Genomic DNA, 27,209 nt, shown 5'->3' with positions numbered 1-27,209 from the left:
TATAAAGGATTTAAAACTGGAAGACAATACAAAACTCTTCAGATAAAAATATATATCTTTTACACTGACAAACAAAAGGAGCATTTAATCAGTCAAATATCAAATGGCAAGAAGAGGGAGACAATAATACCTTCTACTTTGGTTTTGAAAAACACAGACCCAATCAAAAACTACTCCCAAAGCTTAATAAAGATTACAGATAGATAGCTGGGGACGCATAATGTTACTTTCAAAATATTATAAGCTTCCAGCCTTAGTCGACGCCACCAGACTAAAAGATGGATTGCCAAATACCATTGCTGAATACCAATGGGTGGCATTTATTAAAGGGAGGCACATTCACAAGCACATCCGTCCAATTTTGGAAATGCTTGATTATAACTCATTGGTTGAGACTGATGCCTTCATTTTAACCACAAATTTATTTAAAGCTTTCAACATGATTTAATATGTTTATTTCTTTTGGTTAGTTTCTGTAACATGATCAAGACCCTGTATAATGACACTTGCAGCTATATAAGGGTGCCCTGTCTACTTGAAACTCTTCATTTTAGCTACCCAAGTATTACCATCTACTTACCATTATTAAATATGGAAATACCGAATTGACATCCTTGATAGAACATATCCATTAAGTGAATTTGTGGATGACACAGCTGTTTCAATGGTGCCTATAGCTTTACAAGTGATTGACGTATTCAGGATCAGCTGGGCTAAGATGAAATCTTTGGCACAACCAGTCTGGCCCTTCTCCTCTGTCCTGTCTCATTAACAACACATGTCTGCCTGCAGAACTTCTGCTCCCTGAAAGTTTTTGTTTTTCGCACCATGCTCTCCACTACAGGGCAGCCTTGAGCGAGGCCCTTAACCCTGCATTGCTCCAGGGGAGGATTTTCTCCTGCTTAGTCTAATCAACTGTACATCACTCTGGATAAAAGTGTCTGCCAAATGCCAATAATGTAGTGTAATGTAATGCATTAACAAGCTGGTGTACAGGTCTACCTAAAAGTGGTCACTGATTGTATATACTTTTTAATAATAATTTTTTATTTTAATAGTAAGTTCTCTTTCGAATGTTGTTTTTTGTTTAATAACCATCTTCTTGCACCACTTAGATTGTGATGTTGTTTCAGATCATGTTATATCGGTGTTTCTATGATTCTGGTCTCAAAAAAACCCCCAAAAATATATACATGAAATCCGAACCAAATGACATTTTCACCACAATTTTCAGAAATGAATTGTCATTTGTTGCTGGAACATGATGGTGCTGGAGTCATGCAATCTTGGGGTCAGGGTGGGAGAATGGTCAGTTTGGACATTCATAAGGAGTGAGGACAGGGGGCATATTGCTTGCTTTGGCCCCCAATGCCTCATACGTGTCACCACAGTCAGTCTGGTTCTCCCTTATCTGTTTCTGAACCTTTTGGAGGCTTTCTGCATGTGGCAATGATGCATGTTGGTTAGCTCTCAGCAGTGTTCAAGTCTAATTTGAAATAGCACAGAGACAAAATTATTCACCGTTTATTATTTTTTAGGTTTTCCTGCTTTTTGCCTTCAGGTTGAACATTAAAAGACATTTCCAATCACACACTGAAACAATGATTTAAAATGGATTCCCAGTCCAAGGAGCACCTCGCAAATGCAGAAGATTCAAAGCTAAGATCAAGAGGATCTTTGTGAAGAGGAGGACAGAAGCCTTTCTGATCAGGGCTGAAGGGATGCTTCAGCATCGTAGGAAGGGCAGTCCTCCAGCCAGGCTCCAGCTATGACATCGGTTGACCAACTAAAATATATTTTTCACTTGGTTAGTGCAGCCGTAGCAGGCAGCAGCTCTGAGTCTACCTGCCCTAATACAAACTAGCAGCCTTGCCGAGCTAGAGGCAGCAGCCTTGCAGAGCTAGAGGCTGCCCACACTCTCTAAAAATTGTTCGTCGCAACTAAATTGGAATCTTAGCCAGCAATGTATAATTAATTTGTATGTTTATCTGCTTGGAAAATGTGCTCATTTGTACCCAACAAGAACCTCACTGTACTTTCAGTGTACATTTCGGAAATTTGATCCTTGAAGAACAAAAATGTACCCACACGGTTACTGTATTTCTGAGAGAGCAGCTGCTGGGGGACTGTGGGAGGACTGGAGGTGCTTGTAGGAGCCTGTGACCACAGTTAGTCAGAACCCTCCACCAGTACAGAAAGGTGACCATAAAAAAGAATTATATGCTGACCAACATTCAGATTAATCCAAAATAACTTTTATATGTTGTTGATTATTATGATGGTCATGCTGAATATGGTGGTGAGTTCCAGTGAATAGTAATAATGTTCTTGGAAATGACAATACACATTGGCAAAAATGGATGAAGCATTGCATATAATGGTGTTTTTTGCGATACTTGGTTTTACGATCGTCGACAGAATCAGGACTAGACTGACAGTAGTAATATATTAATGTCAATTTTGCTAAAAATGAACAAGCATCATAATAAGAAAAAGTACTACAATTCAAACAAATACATTCATTGCTTAAAGAGAACATAGATATTAAATCAATGTGGGTAAACATTAGCCAGCAATAGCAAATTGCTCCTGAGAAAGCAAATGTAAATGGTTGGCATTTATATAGAGCCCTTATCCAATGCGCTGTACAATTGATGCTTCTCATTCACCCATTCATACAAACACTCACACATCAACGTCGATTGGCTGCCATGTAAGGTACCAACCAGCTCATCAGGAGCATTTCCTGCCTCTCACATGTCCACCCATATTTGTATATTGGGATTACAAACCTTGATCTCATGCAAAATGAAAACACTCAACTGAAAAAAGCCTGAAATGGATTCCTCAGGACATCGAGTAATGGAATTAGGTGAGCATGAACATGATTCATACAATACACACCCCATATGAGCTAAATGTATTTATTCCATGATTAGTGTTGCAGCAGGAATGAAACTACATTTACAAATGGATAGTAAAGCAGAAAGCAGTAACACATACAGTTCATAAAGATGTGTACATGGCATGAAACCCTTTTGCATGTGCACATTCACAATATACAGTGAAATGAAAAAGTATTTGATCCCTTCCTCATTTCCTCCATTACTGCTTGACACACAATATAGTTTCGAATTTAAAGACAGAATGTGCAATAGGCAAAAGGATACAGAGTAAACATTAAACATGGGGACATTTTTAAAATTACCATTCATTTATTTACTGAAAAAAGTTATGGGCCATTCCATCAGAAATCAATCACTTTCTCACCACACCCTTTTAGATTTGAACAATTTGAACAATTTTAATGCATGTTGACCGATATGAGAGTGTTAGAATGTGGTTTGGTCCTGAGCCAACCATTCAAGAGACAGAAACCCAAAGCTGACCCATATTGGACACCCTACCTAAAGACACAGATATCTTCTTCAAAAACAAATATAATGCTATGGTTCTCTTATTATCGGAATGCTTACAAACAACGATCAAAAATCAATAAATATACACTTTTTTTGTCCTAAACCTTAAATGCATGAACTCATCACTCATCATGAACTCAATCATCTGTCATTTGGTGTCTTCTATCGGTTGAGCAACAGCAGACTTAACACCAGAGTACATGGTGGGTGGGTCAGTATAACACCGAAACCTTAATGTTGCCTAAGAATTTCTTTCACCGGAAATAATAAGTCACTTTTATCCCATACGTTGACAATCACATGATTGAAAAACTAAAAATTAACAGTATACAATCACGAAGTCAGTGTAAATGTGTAGTGTAAATCCCTGTGAAGTTAAGATCTTGAGTACATATTGTGGAGCCATTGGTCAAAATCTGGATAAATCGGAAAAAAAGTATATTTCCCAAAATGTTGGTGTATTCCTTTAATGGTGACAGTCTGCACTTAATGGTGACAGTCTGCACAGTCTGCACTGAGTCTGAACCTCATATTCATCATTGCATTTAAAATCCAACACTGCATATTTGTAACAGTTTTCAGGCGATTTCTGAAAAAATACAATTCATCAGGTGTGGTTCTGAATTGGATGAACAGTGGAAACACTTCACACAATGCACACTTCATGAAGTATGACGCCATATAACACTTCACACAATGAGAATTAGACAAGCTTTTTAGCAGCATATGCTTTCTTGGAGTCATAAATAACGAACTTTATTTAAAAACAAAGTTGGTATAGAAAGCTTTTCACCTGCACACAATATTTGGTAGCTGCACAAATTATCTACCTGGGATTAATGCACATAGGGTTTGTCCTGAATAAATTATGAGCAGACATTGAAAGTCTATTTTTTTGAAGATATAGATCTGACCACTCTGTGGATACTTGTTTGGCTTTTCACCTGGATGAATTCTGTCCTGGGGCCTCATTTATAACCATTGTGTACACACAAAAAATGACTTTAAATGTGTGTACGCCACTTGCTAAGCATACATTTGGATATTTATTCATCTAAAAAAACTTTTACGGACATTTACAAACAAACATTTACAGAAACTTTGACTCATGCGTACACACATTATGGAGGCAGAGGGCAACAGCGACTCTGCAGGCAAAATAGAGAAATAAATAAAATCTAGAATATGTTCTAATGACAAGTTCACTCAATTATTTGGACTCCATATACAATTTGGAAGCCTGCTAATAATATTACTTAATATCACTGCCAGTGGAAAATCCATGCCAGAGTAATCATTTTGTTACCAAAAAAGCACATAACCAAAAAAAAAAATGTATCTCTATTTTTAAAAACATTTTCATAATGGACTTGGGGCATCGATTCGTCCACACTGATTGATTCAAAATGTTAAGCAATTCCACTAATTGTCAAAGGGTTACAATGGCTACTTTAGGATTTTCCGGCCCAAGATGATGACTGGCTTATCAGCCGATTTCGATTCCTAAGAGCAATTCTCTTGGAATTGTGTGCTGAATTGGGCCCAACATTAGAGTGACCAACCTACAGAAACTGGCCAATACTAGATCCCTTTACAGATTTTGACCACTCTAGGATTTCTGGAAACCAGCACATTCCAGAGGGAATTGGTGTAAGGGGGTCAGGGATTTCACAATTCTCATTGAACCTTGTGATGCCATCAATGTGGGATGGCATAACTGGAATGACCCAGCGATACATAAAGTTTCTCTACACTGCAGGTGAACAGGCCAAAATCAAAGCGCAATTTGCAGCATGTTTCTAAATGTAATCGGTGTGGTCGACTGCACTCATATTGCATTAAGGGCACCACATTAGGTAGGAATGTGAGAAAGCATCAGTTTTTGGAAATGAATAGCATCCCAATTTTTTATTGCATTTGGGGCCATCTTAATAGTTCAATGTCAACATTGTAAGTCAGATAATTGCAAACTTAAAGATTTACATTTACATTGACATGGTTCAGTGGTAGTTAAATAATGTTTCCTCAATACATCCTACTTTGTGTATAATCCCAGGGATATTCATCTGGTTGAATAGTCAGAAGTATAAATATCTTGCATTAAAGACCTGCATGAATCATCTTGCGGCGATTTAAAGGCTTCTCACCTCAATGAGTTATCTGGTGGATATTTAAATGACTTTTCGTGGAAAAGCACTTTCCGCACAGAGTACAAGTATAGGGCTTCTCACCTGTATGAATTCTCTGGTGGATATTTAAATAAGCTTTTGTGCAAAAGTACTTTCCACAAAGAATACAATTGTAGGGCTTCTCACCTGTATGAGTTATCTGGTGGATATTTAAACAACTTTTCGTGGAAAAGCACTTTCCGCACAGAGTACAAGTATAGGGCTTCTCACCTGTATGAATTCTCTGGTGGATATTTAAATGAGCTTTTTTGGAAAAGTACTTTCCACAAAGAATACAATTGTAGGGCTTCTCACCTGTATGAATTCTCTGGTGGATATTAAAAGAAGCTTTTGTGGAAAAGTACTTTCCACAAATAATACAATTGTAGGGCTTCTCACCTGTATGAATAATCTTGTGGAGATTTAAATGACTTTTTACGCAAAAGCACTTTCCACAGAGAGTACACTTGAAGGGCTTCTCACCTGTATGAGTCATCTGGTGGATATATAAAGCATCTTTTCTGGAAAAGCATTTCCGACACTGAGAACATGTGTAGGGCTTTTTACCTGTATGAATTTTCTGATGTCTATTTAAAGCAGATCTGAAAGTAAAACACTTCTCACACCATGTACATTTGTATGGCTCATCTGTAATAATTTGACATTTACTATTAATTGCCTCTGTCAGAAAGAAAGGTGGCACGGATGGTGCAGTGGGTAGCACTGCCACCTCACAGCAAGGAGGTCCTGGGTTCGAATCCCCGTCGGCCGGGGCCTCTCTGTGTGGAGTTTGCATGTTCTCCCCGTGTCTGCGTGGGTTTTCTCCGGGTACTCCGGTTTCCTCCCACAATCCAAGGACATGCAGGTTAGGCTGATTGGAGAGTCTAAATTGCCCATTGGTATGAGTGTGTGAGTGAATGATGTGTGTGCCCTGCGATGGACTGGCGACCTGTCCAGGGTGTATTCCTGCCTTTCGCCCAATGTGTGCTTGGATAGGCTCCATCCAGTTTGGATTTGGCTCTCCTGCACATTGCGATGGTTCTGTCTTGGCTTTGCGATCACCTGCAGCTCCATTCATCATAGCATTCATGAGATCACTCACTGAACTTTCACTGGATTCACACTTCATTTTATCAGATTTCAAATGAACACATTTAATATTCTCCAAGTCACTGATGTGTTCTGCCTTAAGGTATCCTCCATCATCAGTCTCGGTTTTGATTTGGTCAGGATGCAGATGGGTTACATATCCCAGCTCTGCACTGTCTAGTGTCTCTGTCTTAATAAGGTCCCCAGGGTGGGTGAAGCCCAGATCAGTTTCCGTTTTAATCAGTGATGTGTGTGTATGGTGTACATCACTGACCCCTCTGTGTAATGTAACACACACTGGCTCCAGAGTGTTGAGTCCTGCTGCAGCACACGTCTCTGACTCTGCCATGTGGACCAGTCCACCGAGTTCCTCTTCTTTCAGTCTGATCCTGTGCTGCTCAGTGAGCTCTGGTAGTGTTGTCTCAGTGTCCTGTCTCAGAATGACTCCTGTCTGCATCATACTGCTGCTCACAGGTGTGCAGATGTTCAGCTCCTGGGGAGAAACGGGAATGGTTTTAACCTGAATCAAATGGGTCCGAAGGACACATTCTTTACACTCTGCAGTCCTGCAGATGGCTGACTGACCACAGGGGGTGCTCTGACATTTTGAGGTGGGGGAAACCCTTATTCCCTCAATGGCTGATACCACAGTTCCACTTTAAAAACACAGCTTTAGCTTCAACTGTGAACACTGAAAGAAAGCCATTTCTGAAGGGCCTCAGAACAGGAAGAATGGGCTGGCCATGGCAAAAGGGCAGAACACTGGTCTCCATGACATTCATGGTGGAATCAGTGTGCACCAGCAGCATCTTCAGAAACCCTGTGGACATTCTCTGTGGATTCTGAGGCTGCTGTACATGCTGTATTCTGTGAAAAATCTACCAGAGGTGGGGGAGTTGACCACTCCAATATTGATCCAACTTTGTGTAAGTGTTCTTTATACATTCACCAAGCACTATATTCAGTATTCATTGGACTTATTTTTAACACTTCTACTGCTGTAGCCTATCCACTTAATTATGATACGTGGTGTGTTCAAAGATGCTCTCCTACATATTACTGCAGAAATGTGAGGTTATTTGCATTACTGTTATCTTCCTGTCAGTTTTGACCAGTCTGGCCAGTCTGGCCATTCTCCTCTGACATCTCATTTGCAAGGCATTTCTGTCTGGGCAACTGCTGCTCACTAGATTTGATTTTGTTTTTTGCACTATTTTTTTACAAACCCTTTCAAGAGTCTAGTGTGCATGAAAATCGCAGGAGATCAGCAGTTTCTGGGATACTCAATAAGTAGGTGCAATAAAACTGAAATGTTCTGGTGAGTGTAGATTCAATAAAGAACAGCACCACTTGGTGTTTGAATTCTAAACTGCTATTCTGAAGAACAGCCACACGGGGCGCTGCGATGATGCACAGTTAAGGAATCGGACCTTGATGCCGACATCAGTTTGATGCAGTTGCACACCGACTAATTTTAGAATTTTACTATCATTTTAGAAAATCATCTAAGCCAAAGTTGGGACAGAAAATTACCAAAAAGTAAGTAACCAAGTAAGGAAAGTTCCTTACCAAAATGTAAATTCATGTAGTTAAAAAGCTGTAATAGGCCTACTCATGTCCAAAAAATTGAGTTGGAATGGAAATAAAACATACTTTGATGGCTTCCCACATCAGCATCACTTGGTGGACAGTATCCAAACTGAATATATAGCCGCCTCCAAAAGTATTGGAAAAGCAAGGCCAATTCCTTTGCTTTTACTATATCCTGAAGACAATTGAGGTCAAAAGATATATTTGAGATGATAGATCTGAATTTCAGCTTTTATTTCCTGGTATTTGTATCTAGATTTGTTAAACAGTATCAGATGACCTAATTTCGGTTTAAAAAATAGTTCTGAATGACTGCATTTGTGTTAGAATACATGGAGACCAGAGAGCTGTCGTTGGGAGAAAAGCAAGCCATCAATCAATCATAGAGATTGCACAAGCATTGAGAATAGCTTGGAACAACAACTCAGAATGTCCTGAAAAACCGCTGGTCTACTGAGCAACAGACATCAAAAAGGTCAACAAAGGAAAACAAAAGCAGTTGATGACAGAAACATTGTGAGAGCTGTGAGGAAAACCCCCAAAACATCAGTCAGTGACATCAAAGTTCTCAAACAAAGTTTTATGGACTGATGGGACCAAGATTACCCTTCCAAAATTGTACACTGCCAACAAAACAAAGGACTTCATTAGGGAGCAAAAGTGGAAGGTTTTAGACGGGCCAAGTTCAACACCTGACAACTGACCAGGCATTTCACCTCCTGAAGAGGAGACTGAAGGGAAAAAACACTCATAACAAACAACTGGAAGAGGCTGCAGTATAAGCCTGGAAAAGCATCACAAAAGCAGAATGCAGAACTGTTTGGTGATGTAAATGGGTCGCAGGCTTGATGCAGTTATTGTAAGCAAGGGAAATGCTACAAAATATGAAGTGTTATTTACTTTTATTTACTTAAATACTCTGTGTTCAAACACATTTTCTAACCTGAAGATGGGGTGGTCTGATAACAAAGGTGCTATGTTATAAGTAGTTTTGCACATCTTGTTGTAAATACCAAGAAATAAAAGCATAAAAACACAACTCTTGTCTCATCTTCATATATTTATCTCAACCCCAAATTTATTCAGTGGATTGCAAAAACAAAGGAATTGGTCTTGCTGTTCCAATACTTTGAGGGAACTGTAACCGTTTCAAAAAAATTACAGCCACAGGGAAAATGAAGTCAAATTGTATTCTTTTTGAAAAAAATAATAAAGTAAATAAAGTTGGGTCTGTGTAGAAAATTACCACAAACTGTTCCATGCTCAACCATGTAGATGAGAAGGTAGAAAGTTTCCAATCAAAATTAAACGTTATATGATTGTAAAGGTATAATAGGCCTACTTATGTACAAAACATTGATCGGATGTTTTACCAGGGTGAATTTATACTACATTGGACAGTAATTTTCCGATTCTAATTTTCTTCCCTCTGAATGAATTTCTCACCACGGACCGATTTTATTCGGAGGAGCACATACGTTTATTATTCCAGTGCGCATGCTCTGGTTACAAAATAGCGCCACTGAGCACGCGACAAAGCCCCAAAGTCAAACATGGCAGCCTCCTCAATCGGCTCCTCGCACAATTGACAAGTTCTCATTGGAATCCATGTAACCAGCAGGAGGAAGCTCTACCCAGTTCTTATATATCCCGATAGCTGGACGAATCCGAAGTTTAATAAATAGAAAATTAATTATTCATAACGTGCTACAGTTCCAGGCTAAAATCGACTGACAAATTTGAAAAACGATATCTTTTGCAAACATTAATGAAGCAGTTCGTTAAAGCATGAAGACGATGGGGAAAATACTTACCCTGTTTGGATGATGAATGAATGACTGTTTTTCGATGGAATGTACTTCTTGCAGTTAAAGGCTCCCAATGACTGATTACATCTGTGTTAACCATATGAAGTCGCCGGAGTTCTGTTCTTCCACTTCTGTTCTTTTAAGCAGAGAGGTTTATACGTCGGTGTCGAGTCTACGCCAAGCCGCGTTCTGGCCTGACGCTCACCTCCCCAGAAATGTAAATACCGTTCCGTAAGAAATGTGATTGGTCCGCTTGGTTTCATTGTATTACTGCTCCGCCATTGATCACTTTCAGTCGCCTGTGCTGTGTCCGAAACCGAAATCAGTTGCTTGATTAGTAATCTGTCCTTCAAAAAAAGGCGACTTCAGAGGTGTGTTCGCAGCACGCGATTGAGACGCACTTTGAAAGCAGAAAGTTGTCTGAGTGAAAGTAAAGTGATTACATGATGCGTAATTCCAAGAAATTTAGCTGGCTAGCTCATGGAGGCTTAAACATTACATTCGTTATTCCAGTGTGGTAATCAAGTAAAATGTGTTGTGTACTTCCAGTTGTGGACAAGCTATTTTACAGTTCTTCGTGCATTCCGCCGCTGTTTAACATAAATAAATGAATGGAGAACAGAAATAATGTGTAATAAATATTTACCAAGATCATTAACCAAATATACATGAAAACAAACTAAATTACATTTGGTAGACGTATGAAGAATGGCAAATCGTAATGGTTTAAATTATACATGCTTTAACGGATATGGAAACGGCAATGGCCCAGGTTAGACTTTTGGCTCATCTCAAGCAGTGACATTACTGCTTCTCCTTTAACAGGTCATTATGTCATATGTGCCTACTATTAAATCCCATTGTAAAGTCCCTCATAATTAAATAGAGATGGTAGAAATGTCCTCATCCTCATGTATAAATGGGAAACGCTAATACCTATTGAAACGTCAAACGATTTGACACAACAGAAGAAACTGAAGCAGGATGAAGGTATATGTGAAATCGCTAATCGGTGCTGTAAAAGAGATTTAACACTTGAGGACAATATTAAACTCAATTCTCTTCAGATATCAAATAGATATTTTTTACACTGAAAAAAGGAATGGGAAAAAAGGAATCACTGTTTTTGTAAACAGTTACCGTCCCATTTTTTAAACGGTTATAACCGATACTGCTTATGACCGCTGGGGGTCGTATTTCACAAAATAATTTTTTTGTGGAGTACTGTCAAATTTAATTGTATTTTCAAACTATATTTTGGACCATCTCAATCGTTAAATGTCAACACTGTAAGTCAGCTAATGGCCTATTTGCCAAATTAAAGATTTACATTTACATTAACATTGTGCAGTGTAGCCTCACAGTCGCAGAAGCCTGGAGTTATATTCCTGCAGGCATGCTGGTCGATCGTGTCATTTTTTTTTAATGCATCAGTAAAAACGTTATTCTTGATGTTTTCATCCCTCTTCCATATGGCTTCTGCCTGATAGACTTGGGATGAAATCTGCAAATATGCTGCTGTTAAGAACTTTGTTACAGACGGGGTTGTGCATTCAAAATTGTGGTCACGCAATATTTGCCTGATACAATGTGAGAACACGGGATCTATTTTACCATAGGCGAAAGGTCTAATGATTTAACTTTCTTGCCAATACAGGTCTCCGAACAATTATATATATTTTTCTGTAACGCAAACTTTGCCAACGTTACCAAATATGGTGCGATGGTGAATGCGGATTTATATTAAACTGAGTTTACCATTCCAGCTTCAGCAAAAATGATCGGCTAGAATTTTCTTTTAAACGTTTACTACTCAGTTTGGTTAACCATTTAAACGCTTAAACGAGGACAGTACTTTTATTTGTGGGTATTTAAATGGCCTTTTGTGTAAAAGCACTTTCTACACAGAGTACAACTGGAGGGCTTCTCACCTGTATGAGTATTCCGGTGGATATTTAAATAACCATTTTTTGAAAAGTACTTACCACAAAGAATACAATTGGTAGGGCTTCTCACCTGTATGAGTACTCTGGTGGATATTTAAATCGTGTCTTCCGGTGCAGATTCAAGGTGAGCTTCAAAATAAAAGTTCATTTCTTTTTTGATTATTGGCTGAATTTTCCATTTTAAGAATGTGCCTACTATTCAATCCCATTGGACGTGTATTAACAATTTACTTCCTTCTAAACTTTTTGTAACAGAGTAAGGTCCCTTATAATTAAGTTATGATGGTAGAAATGTCCTCAGTGGATAAATGGGAAAAGCAAATAGCCATTGAAATGTCAAAAGATTTGGCACAACAGAAGAAAGTGAAGCAGGATGGAGAAATCAATAATCTGTGCTGTAAAAAGTATTTAAAACTGGAAGACAATACAAAACTCTTCAGATAAAAAGATATATTTTTTTACACTGACAAACAAAAGGAGCATTTAATCAGTCAAATACCAAATGGCAAGAAGAGGGAGACAATAATACCTTCTACTTTGGTTTTGAAAAACACAGACACAATCAACAAACTACTCCCAAAGCTTAATAAAGATTACAGATAGATAGCTGGGGACGCATAACGTTACTTTCAAAATATTATAAGCTTCCAGCCTTAGTCAACGCCACCACACTAATAGATGGATTGCCAAATATCATTGCTGAATACCAATGGCATTTATTAAGGGGAGGCACATTCACAAGCACATCTGTCCAATTTTGGAAATGCTTGATTATAACTCATTGGTTGAGACTGATGCCTTCATTTTAACGACAAATGTATTTAAAGCTTTCAACATGATTTAATGTTTTTTTCTTTTGGTCAGTTTCTGTAACATGATCAAAACCCTGTTTAATGACACTTGCAGCTATAAAAGGGTACTCTTCATTTTAGCTACCCAAGTATTACCATCCACTGGAATTGACATCCTTGATAGAACATATCCATTAAGTGAATTTGTGGATGACACAGCTGTTTCAATGGTGCCTATAGCTTTACAAGTGATTGACGTATTCAGGATCAGCTGGGCTAAGATGAAATCTTTGGCACAACCAGTCTGGCCCTTCTCCTCTGTCCTGTCTCATTAACAACACATGTCTGCCTGCAGAACTGCTCACTGAAAGTTTTTGTTTTTCACACCATGCTCTCCACTACAGGGCAGCCTTGAGCAAGGCCCTTAACCCTGCATTGCTCCAGGGGAGGATTTTCTCCTGCTTAGTCTAATCAACTGTACATCACTCTGGATAAGTGTCTGCCAAATGCCAATAATGTAGTGTAATGTAATGCATTAACAAGCTGGTGTACAGGTCTACCTAAAAGTGGTCACTGATGTATATACTTTTTAATAATAATTTTTTTTTTTAAGTTCCCTTTCGAATGTAGTTTTTTGTTGAATAACCATCTTCTTGCACCACTTAGATTGTGATGTTGTTTCAGATCATGTTATATTGGTGTTTCTATGATTCTTGGTCTCAAAAAAACCCCCAAAATATATACATGAAATCCGAACCAAATGACATTTTCACCACAATTTTCAGAAATGAATTGTCATTTGTTGCTGGAACATGATGGTGCTGGAGTCATGCAATCTTGGGGTCAGGGTGGGAGAATGGTCAGTTTGGACATTCATAAGGAGTGAGGACAGGGGGCATATTGCTCGCTTTGGCCCCCAATGCCTCATACGTGTCACCACAGTCAGTCCGGTTCTCCCTTATCTGTTTCTGAACCTTTTGGAGGCTTTCTGCGTGGGGCAATGATGCATGTTGGTTAGCTCTCAGCAGTGTTCAAGTCTAATTTGAAATAACACAGAGACAAAATTATTCACCGTTTATTATTTTTTAGGTTTTCCTGCTTTTTGCCTTCATGGTGAACATTAAAAGACATTTCCAATCACACACTGAAACAATGATTTAAAATGGATTCCCAGTCCAAGGAACACCTTGCAAATGCAGAAGATTCAAAGCTAAGATCAAGAGGATCCTTGTGAAGAGGAGGACAGAAGCCTTTCTGATCAGGGCTGAAGGGGTGCTTCAGCATCGTAGGAAGGGCAGTCCTCCAGCCAGGCTCCAGCTATGGCATCGGTTGACCAACTAAAATATATTTTTCACTTGGTTAGTGCAGCCGTAGCAGGCAGCAGATCTGAGTCTACCTGCCCAAAGACGAACTAGCAGCCTTGCAGAGCTAGAGGCTGCCCACACTCTCTAAAAATTGTTTGTCGCAACTAAATTGTAATCTTAGCCAGCAATGTATAATTAATTTGTATGTTTATCTGCTTGGAAAATGTGCTCATTTGTACCCAACAAGAACCTCACTGTACTTTCAGTGTACATTTCGGAAATTTGATCCTTGAAGAACAAAAATGTACCCACACTGTTACTGTATTTCTGAGAGAGCAGCTGCTGGGGGACTGTGGGAGGACTGGAGGTGCTTGTAGGAGCCTGTGTCCACAGCTCGTCAGAACCCTCCACCAGTACAGAAAGGTGACCCTAAAAAAGATTTATATGCTGACCAACATTCAGATTAATCCAAAATAACTTTTATATGTTGTTGATTATTATGATGGTCATGCTGAATATGGTGAAACCTACTGAATAGTAATAATGTTCTTGGAAATGACAATACACATTGGCATCTGATGAAGTATTGCATGTAATGGTGTTTTTTGCGATACTTGGTTTTACGATCGTCGACAGAATCAGGACTAGACTGACAGTAGTAAAATATTAATGTTAATTTTGCTAAAAATGAACAACCATCATAATAAGAAAAAGTACTACAATTCAAACACATACATTCATTGCTTAAAGAGAACATAGATATTAAATCAATGTGGGTAAACATTAGCCAGCAATAGCAAATTGCTCCTGAGAAAGCAAATGGAAATGGTTGGCCTTTATTTAGAGCCTGTATCCAAAGCGCTGTACAATTGATGCTTCTCATTCACCCATTCATACAAACACTCACACATCAACGCCGATTGGCAGCCATGTAAGGTACCAACCAGCTCGTCAGGAGCATTTCCTGCCTCTCACATGTCCACCCATATTTGTATATTGGGATTACAAACCTTGATCTCGTGCAAAATGAAAACACTCAACTGAAAAAAGAAGCCTGAAATGGATTCCTCAGGACATTGAGTAATGGAATTAGGTGAGCATGAACATGACTCATACAATACACACCCCATATGAGCTAAATGTATTTATTACATGATTAGTGTTGCAGCAGGAATTAAAATACATTTACAAATGGATAGTAAAGTAGAAAGCAGTAACACATACAGTTCATAAAGATGTAAGCATGGCATGAAACCCTTTTGCATGTGCACATTCACAATATACAGTGAAATGAAAAAGTATTTGCTCCCTTCCTCATTTCCTCCATTACTGCTTGACACACAATATAGTTTCGAATTTAAAGACAGAATGTGCAATAGACAAAAGGATACAGAGTAAACCGAAAACATTGGGACATTTTTTAAATGACCATTCATTTATTTACTGAAAAAAGTTTTGGGCCATTCCATCAGAAATCAATCACTTTCTCACCACACCCTTTTAGATTTGAACAATTTGAACAATTTTAATGCATGTTGATCTATATGAATGTTTGAATGTGGTTTGGTCTTGAGCCAACCATTCAAGAGACAGAAACCCAAAGCTGACCCATATTGGACACCCTACATAAAGACACAGATATCTTCTTCAAAAACAAATATAATGCTATGGTTCTCTTATTATCGGAACACTTACAAACAAGGTTCCAAAATCAATAAATATGCACTTTTTTTTTCCTAAAACGCAAATGCATGAACTCATCATGAACTCAATCATCTGTCATTTGGTGTCTTCTATCGGTTGAGCAACAGCAGACTTCACACCAGAGTACATGGTGGGTGGGTCAGTATAACACCGAAACCTTAATGTTGCCTAAGAATTTCTTTCACCTGAAATAATGTCACTTTTTTCCCCAAACATTTACAATCACATGATTGAAAAACTGAAAATTAACAGTACACACTCACACTGAAGTCAGTGTAAATGTGTAATGTAAATCCCTGAAGTTAAGATCTTAAGTATATATTTTGAAGCCATTAGTCAAGTGCATCAAATTTTTTGTATTTTGTATTTCAAATACACAATATCTTGTGTACACTAACATTGAAACTGAGCCAGTGAATGCACAAAAATTTAACTGAAATTGAACATCTCGCCGAATTTCCCAAAATGTTTAATGGTGACAGTCTTCACTTTAACCTCATATTCATCATCGCATTTCAAATCCAACACTGCATATTTGTAACAGTTTTCAGGCGATTTCTGAAAAAATACAATTCATCAGGTGTGGTTCTGAATTGGATGAACACTGGAAACACTTCACACAATGCACACCTCATGAAGTATGACGCCGTATAACACTTCACACAATGAGAATTAGCAGTAGCAGCTTTTTAGCAGTCTATGCTTTCTTGGAGTCATAAATAACAAATTCTTTATTGAAAAACAAAGTTGGTACAAAAAGCTTTTCACCTGCACACATTATTTGGTAGCTGCACAAATTATCTACCTGGGAAACGCCCATATTAATGCACATAAGGTTGGTGCTGAATTAATTATCTGATTATTATATTATTACTATAGATCAGACCACTCTGCGGATACTTGTTTGGCTTTTCACCTGGATGAATTCTGTCCTGGGGTCTCATTTATAATCATTGCGTACGCGCAAAAAATGACTTTAAATGTGTGTACGCCACTTTCTAAGCATAAACTTGATGAGGAAAAATGCGAAGATTGACAGAAACTTTATGGAGGCAGAGGGCAACAGCGACTCTGCAGGCAAAGTAGTGAAATAAATAAAATCTAGAATATGTTCTAATGACAATTTCACTCAATTATTTGGACTCCATCTACAATTTGGAAGTCTGCTAATAATATTACTGAATATCACTGTCAGCGGAAAATCAAAGCCTGAGTAATCGTTTTGTTACCAATAAAGCACATAACCAAAAAAAAAAAAAGTATCTATTTTCAAAAACATTTTCATAATGGACTGGGGCATCAATTTGTCCACACTGATTGATTCAATTGTTAAGCAATTTCACTAATTCTCAAAGGGTTACAATACGGCTTCCATGAGAAGGTCACAGACATCCGCAGATCCCTTACAACCACCGCCCCCCTCTCTGTGCCCTTCCCCCCCTCTAGGCCCATCCCTTCCTTTTCCACTTTCTCCCCCCTTACAGACTCTGATGTCTCTCACCTCCTGCTCTCCCACCGCCCTACAACCTGTGCCCTTGACCCTATTCCCTCTTCTCTTCTCCAGACTATCACACCTGACATTCTCCCATTTGTCACCTCCCTTGTCAACTCCTCCCTGTCTTCTGGCTGTTGTCCAGCATCCCCCAAGAGGGCCCACATCACTCCGCTGCTAAAAAAGCCTACTCTGGATCCCTCCATCATCTAGAACTACCGCCCGGTATCTCTTCTTCCTTTTCTTTCTAAAACCATAGAACGAGCCGCTTCTACTCAACTTTCTTCTTTCTTTTCTAACAACCTGCTAGACCCCCATCAGTCTGGCTTCAGATCGGGCCACTCGACAGAGACCGCGCTCCTCTCCGTCAGTGAGTCGCTCCATGCTGCTCGAGCAGCCTCCCTCTTGCTCACTGGAAGGCGTATGCCTTTTATAAAGTTTTATAAATGAGGCTACTGGTGATTTCTTCCTCTGAAAAAGCACTTTCCATACGGTGTACTACACAAGGAAGGATCCTCCAATGGATTGATTTGTTGGTAGAAATTAATACGATTTTGTTAAATAACACATCCCACGCTGTGTACCCAAGAAAAACACTTGTGAAAAACATCTCCCAACCCAAACCGAATACATTTGCAGGGCTATTGCAGGAATGGTAAGTTAAATGGCACGGTGGCAGTTAAATTATGCTTCCTCAACAGATCCTACTCTGTGTATACTCCCAGGGATATTCATCTGGTTGAATAGTCAGAAGTATAAATATCTTGCATTAAAGACCTGCATGAATCATCTTGTGCCGATTTAAATTAGATTTTCCAGAAAAGCACTTCCCACACGTAGAACATTTGTAAGGCTTCTTACCTGAATGAGTTATCTGGTGGATATTTAAATTACTTTTCATGGAAAAGCACTTTCCACACAGAGTACAAGTATAGGGCTTTTCACCTGTATGAATTCTCTGGTGGATATTTAAATAAGCTTTTGAGGAAAAGCACTTTCCACACAGAGTACAATTGTAGGGCTTCTCACCTGTATGAATACTCTGGTGGATATTTAAATTATATCTTGTGGAAAAGCACTTTCCACAAAGAATACAATTGTAGGGCATCTCACCTGTATGAGTTCTCTGGTGGACACTTAATTTACTTTTTGTGTAAAAACACTTTCCACAAATAATACAATTGTAGGGCTTCTCACCTGTATGAGTACTCTGGTGGATATTTAAATTATATCTTGTGGAAAAGCACTTTCCACAAATAATACAATTGTAGGGCTTCTCACCTGTATGAATTCTCTGGTGGATATTTATATGACCTTTTGTGGAAAAGCACTTCCCACAATGAGTACATTTGTATGGTTTTTCACCTGTGTGAATTATCAGATGTCTATTTAAAGCAGATTTGAAATTAAAACACTTCTCACACCATGTACATCTGTATGGCTTTTCATCACTATTCATTTGACCTTTACTTTTATTAATTGCTTCCTTCTGACAGAAATTCCAAAGTCTTGGATTGGATTCAGTTCTCTCGTTTGTTCCCTGGAAATTAATACACTTGTTGCTGCCATTTCCACCTTTCTGCAGAATTCTGGTCTGACTATTCTCACCGTTTATGTGACAGTGGTGATTTAAGTCTCCACACTGGGTCAGCGGATCATGCATTTCTTCCTTCTTACAGTTTGGATTTGGCTCTCCTGCACATTGCGATGGTTCTGTCTTGGCTTTGCGATCACCTGCAGCTCCATTCATCATAGCATTCATGAGATCACTCACTGAACTTTCACTGGATTCACACTTCATTTTATCAGATTTCAAATGAACACATTTCATATTCTTCAAGTCACTGATGTGTTCTGCCTTAAGGTATCCTCCATCACCAGTCTCGGTTTTGATTTGGTCAGGATGCAGATTACATACATGGGTTACATATCCCAGCTCTGTACTGTCTAGTGTCTCTTTCTTAATAAGGTCCCCAGGGTGGGTGAAGCCCAGATCAGTTTCTGTTTTAATCAGTGATGTGTGTGTATGGTGTACATCACTGACCCCTCCGTGTAATGTAACACACACTGGCTCCAGAGTGTTGAGTCCTGCTGCAGCACACGTCTCTGACTCTGCCATGTGGACCAGTCCACCGAGTTCCTCTTTTTTCAGTCTGATCCTGTGCTGTTCAGTGAGCTCTGGTAGTGTTGTCTCAGTGTCCTGTCTCAGAATGACTCCTGTCTGCATCATACTGCTGCTCACAGGTGTGCAGATGTTCAGCTCTTGGGGAGAAACAGGGGAAGGGTTTTATAATAATAATAATAATATTAAAAAAGTGCTAAAAAAAAGAAATACAAAACATGAGAAAAATTTAAAATCTAGCAGAAGGCTCTAGGTTTTTAGACCTCGTTTAAAAGTATCCACAGACTGTGGTGCCCTCAGGTGGTCGGGGAGAGCATTCCACAGACTGGGAGCGGCCGAGCAGAATGCCCGATCCCCCATTGTGCGGAGCTTGGTCCTGGGGGGTTTGAGGAGGTTGGTGGTTGCAGAGCGGAGGGTATGTGAGGAGGTCTGAGGTCTTTACCTTAATAATAATAAAAACATCTGATAGCTGGGACAGCTCTTGGAGAGAAACAGGGGAAGACAATTGACAATGCATTTCACCTTCTGAAGAGGAGATCGAAGGGAAAAACCCCTCAACAAATAACAACTGGAAGAGGCTGCAGTAAAAGACTGGAAAAGCATCACAAAAGCAGAATGCAACAGTTTGGTGATATAAATGGGTCACAGGCTTGATGCAGTTATTGTAGGCAAGGGATATGCTGCCAAATATTAAGTATTATTTACTTTCATTTTCATAAATACTCAGGTCTACCAATGCTTTTTCTAAACATAAAAATTGATTGGGTGGTCCGATTCCAAAGGTGCTATGTTCCAAGTAGTTTAACACATCTAGGTGTAAATTCCAAGAAATAAAAGTGGAAAATCTGAACTCTGGTCTCGTGTTCATCTTTTTATCTCAACCCCAAATGTATTCAGTAGATGGCAAAAACAAAGGAATTGGACTTGCTGTACCAATACTTTTGGAGGGGACTGTAACTGTTAAAAAAGAACAGCCATGAAAAATTTGGAAAATTAAGTCTAATAGTATTCTTTTGGAAAAAAATATCTTGGTGTTCAATGCTCAACCAAGTACAGGTGCATCACACAAAATTTGAATATCTTGGAAAAGTTCATTTTGTTCTGTAATTTCATTCAAAAAGTGAAACTTTCATATATTCTTGATTCATTACACATAGGCATCAGTGCCACAGGCTGATTACCTCCCTGCCACGCCGCATTGATGCAGTAATTTGTGCAAAAGGAGCCCCGAAGTAGAGTGCACAAAAGAACATACTTTTCAGAAGGTCGACATTCCTGTATTATAAATCATTTTTTTTGATTGGTCTTATGTAATATTTTAATATTCTGAGATTCTAGATTATTGTACCTGTAGCACCTGTAGATGGTAAGGTAGATTATTAAACGTTTTGTCCTTCAATAAGGTATAATAGGCCTACTTAGGAATAAAATATTGATCTGATACTGCAAAGCCTTTTTTTTTCTATCAAGCTCGCCATTTATATGTTCCACACGATTTATGGAGGACCTGTTCAATGGACGAATTTAGTCTTACAATCTGACGCCATTGTAACCAAGTTCATTCGGTAAAGTGAAGTAAAGTGAACACTGGACCCCCACCCAGAGAAACACGCAAACGCCAGTGGTTACGACGTAATGCAGCGTATTTAGCCTTTGGCGACGAAAAGCACATTTTATCATTAAAGCCCATTCAAAATTACGATTACCATGGTGAATTTTTACTATATTGGACAGTACTTTTCAATTCAAAATTTCCCACTGAATGAATTACTCTACAAGGACCGATTTGATTGCCATTCATTCCTTACCGTTTAGGTTTTCAATGCACATGCTCCGGTGCCAAAGTAGCGCCACTAACAACTAAGCATGCGACAAAGCCCCATAGTCAAACATGGAATCCTCCATAAATCGGCTCCTCGCACAATGAACAGTTCTCATTGAAATCCATGGAACCAGCAGGCGGAAGCTCTCTCCAGTACTTGTGTATCCCGAAGTTTTATAACTAGAAAATGAATTGTACATAACATGCGACAACTCCAGGCTAAAATCGACTGACAAATTTGAAATCCGATATCTTCTGCAAACATTCATGAAGCAGTTCGTTAAAGCATGAAGACTATGGGGGAAATACTTACCCTGGTCGGATGATGAATAAATGACGTCTGCACAATCGTTTTTGGATGTAATGTAATTATTGGAGGTAAAGGTTCCCAATGCACGTTACATCTGTTAACCATAAAAAGTCGCATGGAGTTCGACTAGTTGTGTTAATCGTGCAGGACCAGCGGAAGCCCGCCCCAATACGAATCTTACTTCCGGTGTCCGATTTCACAGAAGTTGCTAAATAAAGGTTCATTTCATGTTCCTAAACGACTTCCCCAGATTGACACTTCACAGCATACTCTGCCAACAATGGCTAAGGTGCAGTAGAATTCTCATTTGGAATGCCATTAGACTGTAGCCATGTTGATGGCTGTTCATGTACTAATGTGGACTCTTTAGTCATCTTTTGATTTTTGTACACTGGCTTGGGTTTTTGTTCATTTTAGCTACAGCTAGACCGACTTGCTTGTCCTGTAATAGGGAGGACAACCGAAAAATGTTTTTCCGGAAATCAACATGAGTATTATGATTAAAATCTCAGTTTAACCTTGAATTAACCTGTTGTTGACAATAATTATGCTCAGGTGGAATTTTAATGTCATGAAATGACTGTTTTGTGGCTTTTAAGCGCTCATTTTACCAGCATTCCATCAATGTTAAATGCTGTACCCCGACAGCACCGAAAAACAGGCAGATTTCATTGACTATTCCATGTTTACATTTATGGAGCTCGAAAATGTTGACGCAACAATAGCATTTACTGGTTGACTTCACGCGCTCATACATGGCAGTTGGTGGCAGTTCCAGGCTGTAGCCAGGTCAATATTTTCGCTGGATACTCGGTATGTCCCGCCTTATAAATCCAAAGTCCCTGGTTACTTTTGAATAGTTTCAATGGATTTTGACAGTAGACATGTCAGACTTCAATCATGTGAACGCTCTCGAGCGTGCGCCTACGTTGCAAATAACCGTGTTGTATCCTTCTAACGTAATGTACATAGCAACTGAACTCTCAGATCACGCGGAATCACCGATAACGGCCAAGAGAAATGAATGACGATTCAGAAAATGTTTAACCTTTAAAGGTTTAAAACCATCCTATGGTGGGACTTTTGCCATTTATGGACGGTGCGACAGAAATGTTCGGTGCCGTTGAACGAATCGAATGCTTTAATTTATAAATGGGGGCGTAGTGGTTAAGGTAAATGACTGGGACACGCAAGGTCGGTGGTCCTAATCCTGGTGTAGCCACAATAATTGCTCCAGGGGAGGATTGTCTCCTGCTTTGTCTAATCAACTGTACGTCGCTCTGGATAAGAGCGTCTGCCAAATGCCAATAACGTAATGTAAAATATTGTTCGACTGACCCCAAGTGCCGTCAAAAAACAAATTGTATGGCTTTGTGCTATTCGCGTATGCTAGCTACATCATGCTAGCCTCATAGAGGGACCAGTAAAGGCTTAGAACACGCTAGCACTTAGTTATTGTAAATTTCATCACCTCTACTGTGAAGTAAAAAAACTGTACAAATTACGTTTTCTGTGAGAAATTATTGGCGAACTCACGTGCACACACAGCGGTCTATATTCTAAAGCTCCACTTTGCCCTCCCTACTATATAGCCTTCCTAGTCCACTGTATGAGTGAATGTTGGCTGTGCGTAAAGGCGCATGGTTTCACCATGTAAACAAACCATGTATCAGCTGTGTGCTCTCCTGGTGGAGCTCTGCACTTCACTAGTTAACTGTTAGTTTGATGATCAGATGCGCTTGTTGCTTTGCCTGTGAATACAGCGGACGCTGTATATACGCTGCCTATATTTTATCGGAAGTGGATATTAGTAAATTCTTCAAGCTAACTATACCCAATTTGCTTGTTGCTACCGATAACAAACCGGTATTGTTTCATAACTAGATATGTAGTCTTCGCTTGAATCAATAGTACACAGAGCTTCTGTGATTGCTTGTCTGGAGTGCATTTTGGACAGCGACACGAACAATCGGAATAAACCCCCAGAATGCCATTGCCTGTGGCAGTTGGAACCATTTTTCAGCCAATGAGCTTTAATTGCTGTACAGTTGTACAATGTTTTGATACATTTGACGACACTACAAATGTACACATGAATGTTTAAAAGTTTTTACACTTTTAAACAGCTTTGGGTCTCTGTCTTTTGAATGGTTGGCTCAGGACCAAACCACATTCTAATACTCATGTAGGTCACCATGCATTAAAAAATTGTTAAAATCTAAAAGGATGTGGTGAGAAAGTGATTGATTTCTAATGGAATGGCCCAGAACTTTTTTCAGTAAATAAATGAATGGTTACTTTAAAAATGTCCCCATGTTTACTGTTTACTCCGTATCCTTTTGTCTATTGCACATTTTTTTCTCAAGATCTGAAACTATATTGTGTGTCAAGCAGTAATGGAGGAAATGAGAAAGGGAGCAAATACTTTTTCATTGCACTGTATATTGTGAATGTGCACATGCAAAAGGATTTCATGCTATGTACATATCTTTATGGACTATATGTGTTACTGCTTTCTGCTTTACTCCCCATTTGTAAATGTAGTTTCATTCCTGCTGCAACACTAATCATGTAATAAATTCACCTGATTCAATTACTCAATGTCCTAAGGAATCCATTTCAGGCTTCTTTTATTCAGTGGATGGCTCCCCAATATCAAAATATGGGTGGACATGTGAGAGTTACACTCACAAAAGTTCCTACAGCAAATACAAAGACTAAAACTCATTACTTTTTCACATTGTATCTGTTCTAGTTATATATATATATACAGTGGTGTCAAAAAGTGTTTGCCCTCTTCCTGATTTCTTATTCTTTTGCATGTTTGTCACCTCCACAGCGCTGTAAGAAACTCATTGCAAGTTATCGCAAACGCTTGACTGCAGTTGTTGCTGCTAAGGGTGGCCCAACCAGTTATTAGGCTTAGGGGGCAATCACTTTTTCACACAGGGCCATGTAGGTTTGGATTTTTTTTTCTCCCTTAATAATAAAAACCTTCATTTAAAAACTGCGTTTTGTGTTTACTTGTGTTGTCTTTGACTAATATTTAAATTTGTTTGATGATCTGAAACATTTAAGTGTGACAAACATGCAAAAAAATAAGAAATCAGGAATGGGGCAAACACTTTTTCACACCACTGTATATATTATAAACTAGAACAGAAACAATGTGAATAATAAACCACATTTATATACCAAGATCATTAACCAAAATGAAAGTTAGTACACATATGGAGAATGACAAATCTTAATAGCATAAATTATACATGTTTTAACGCATCTGGAAACGGCAATGGTCAAGGTTAGACTATTGGCTCGTCTCAAGCCGTAATATTACTGCTCCTCCTTTATCAGGCCATTGCGTCAGATCATTGCATTTATCCAATTCTAAGAATGTGCCTACTATTAAATCCCATTGGACCTGTATTAATAATGTACTTCCTTCTAAACTTTTAGACAGAGTAAGGTCCCTTATAATTAAGTTATGATGGTAGAAATATCCTCAATGGATAAATGGGAAAAGCAAATAGCTATTGAAATGTCAAAAGATTTGGCACAACAGAAGAAAGTGAAGCAGGATGGAGAAATCAATAATCTGTGGTGTAAAAGGGATTTAAAACTGGAAGACAATACTAAACTCAGTTCTCTTTTTTACACTGACAAACAAAAGGAGCATTTATTCAGTCAAATACCAAATGGCTATAAGGGGGAGACAATAATACCTTTTACTTTGGGCTTGAAAAACAGACATAATAAACAAACTACTCCCAAAGCTTCATAAAGATACGTTACAGATAGATGGCTGGGGACCCATAACGTTCCTGCAACCTTCCCCCAGTCGAGGAAAGTGACCAACAGTCAGATTAATCCAAATTAACTTTTATATGTTGTTAATTATTATGATGATCATGCTGAATATGGTATTCCAGTGAATATTAATAATGTTCTTAGAAATGACAATACAGATTGGCTAAAATGGATATTGGCTAAGGCAGGCAATGGTGTTTTTTGCTATACTTGGTTTTACGATAGTCGACAGAATCATGGATGAGACTGACAGTTGTGAATAATGTCAATTTTGCTTAAAATTAACAACCATCACAGTAAGAAAAAATACTACAATTCATACACACATTAATTGCAGAAATAGAATATAGATATTGTAAACATTAGCCAACAAAAGCAAACTGCTCCTGAGAAAGCAAACATGAAATTAACTAATCTGAAGGTATCATAAGAGATTCAGATGAGTTTTAGTCTTTGTATTTTGTATTTTGTACTTTGCTCTCATGCAAAATTAAGACATTCCACTGAATAAAAGAAGCCTGAAATGGAATACTCAGGACATTGAGTAATTGAATCAGGTGAGCATGAACATGTTTAAAATGATTCATACAATATATTTAACTCATAAGGGGTGTGTATTTATTACATGATTAGTGTTGCAGCAGGAATGAAACTACATTTACAAATGGATAGTAAAGCAGAAAGCAGTAACACATATAGTTCATAAAGATATGTACATAGCATGCGGCCCTTTTGCATGTGCACATTCACAATATACAGTGCAATGAAAAAGTATTTGCTCCCTTCCTCATTTCCTCCATTACTGCTTGACACACAACATAGTTTCAGATCTTAAGACCAAAATGTGCAATAGATCAGTAATCAGAAAACATGGGGACATTTTTAAAGTAACCATTCATTTATTTACTGAAAAAAGTTCTGGGCCATTCCATTAGAATCAATCACTTTCTGACCACACCCTTTTAGATTTTAACAATTTTTTAATGCATGGTGACCTATATGAGTATTACAATGTGGTTTAGTCCTGAGCCAACCATTCAAAAGACAGAGACCCAAAGCTGAACCATATTGGATGCCCTACTTAAAGACACATATCTTCTTCAAAAACAAATATAATGCTATGCATGAACTCATCACTCATCATGAACTCCATCATCTGTCATTTGGTGCACATGGAGTACATGGTGGGTGGGTCAGTATAACACATGAAACTTTAATGTTGCCTAAGATTTTCTTTCACCTGAAATAATATGTCACTTTTCCCATAAGTTTGCAATCAAAATTAACATTACACAATGACGCTACAGTCAGTGTGTAGTGTAAATCCATGCAATCTTTGTATTCATTTTGAAGCCATTGGTCAAGTGTTGATGCGTCTTTGCTCATGCATTTTGAACCTAGATAGCATGTTCTGCCTTTTGTTGTGGCTGGCTCCACTATTATGACATCACAAAAATCAACCACAAAAAATGAGGAAAACCGCAATAATACAGCTTATGGTGAATGTGTATTTATTTTCAACTGAGATTTCAGCTTCAGAAAAAATTATCACATAGAAATGCATTGTAAACATTTACAACTAAGGTTTGGTCAACCGTTTAAATAAGGCTTTTGTGAAACAATTCCATCAATGCCAAAATTATCTGTCACTTTTTTTGTAAATTTTTTTTATTCAATTTGTTAATTCGCAAATGCATGAACTCATCACTCATCGTGAACTCAATCATCTGTCATTTGGTGTCTTCTATCGGTTGAGCAACAGCAGACTTCACACCAGAGTACGTGGTGGTGCTTGTTTCCAAATGTAATCGGTGTGGTCGACTGCATTCATATTGCA

At 38.5% G+C, this 27,209-nt stretch overlaps 2 protein-coding genes across 2 annotated transcripts; both read right to left on the bottom strand.

Annotated features, from left to right (window-relative positions):
• Positions 1-5,567: 5,567 nt before the first annotated feature.
• LOC133109486 (gastrula zinc finger protein XlCGF62.1-like) lies at positions 5,568-6,590 on the bottom strand. Its single transcript, XM_061218808.1, has 3 exons — positions 6,558-6,590; positions 6,020-6,203; positions 5,568-5,935 (listed from the first exon to the last, which is right to left on the bottom strand). The coding sequence occupies exons 1-3, from the start codon at positions 6,588-6,590 to the stop codon at positions 5,568-5,570; spliced, it is 585 nt and encodes a 194-aa protein (XP_061074792.1).
• A 7,081-nt stretch (positions 6,591-13,671) lies between these two features.
• Positions 13,672-21,416, bottom strand: LOC133109485 (uncharacterized). Its single transcript, XM_061218807.1, has 3 exons — positions 21,242-21,416; positions 18,782-19,573; positions 13,672-13,799 (listed from the first exon to the last, which is right to left on the bottom strand). The coding sequence occupies exons 1-3, from the start codon at positions 21,261-21,263 to the stop codon at positions 13,672-13,674; spliced, it is 942 nt and encodes a 313-aa protein (XP_061074791.1). The 5' UTR covers positions 21,264-21,416.
• Positions 21,417-27,209: the final 5,793 nt, after the last annotated feature.

Source organism: Conger conger, chromosome 14 (genome assembly GCF_963514075.1).
Source record: "Conger conger chromosome 14, fConCon1.1, whole genome shotgun sequence".
NCBI lineage: Eukaryota > Metazoa > Chordata > Actinopteri > Anguilliformes > Congridae > Conger > Conger conger.
The sequence above is the reverse complement of the archived record's forward strand: the minus strand, read 5'-3'. Positions and strand labels throughout refer to the sequence as shown.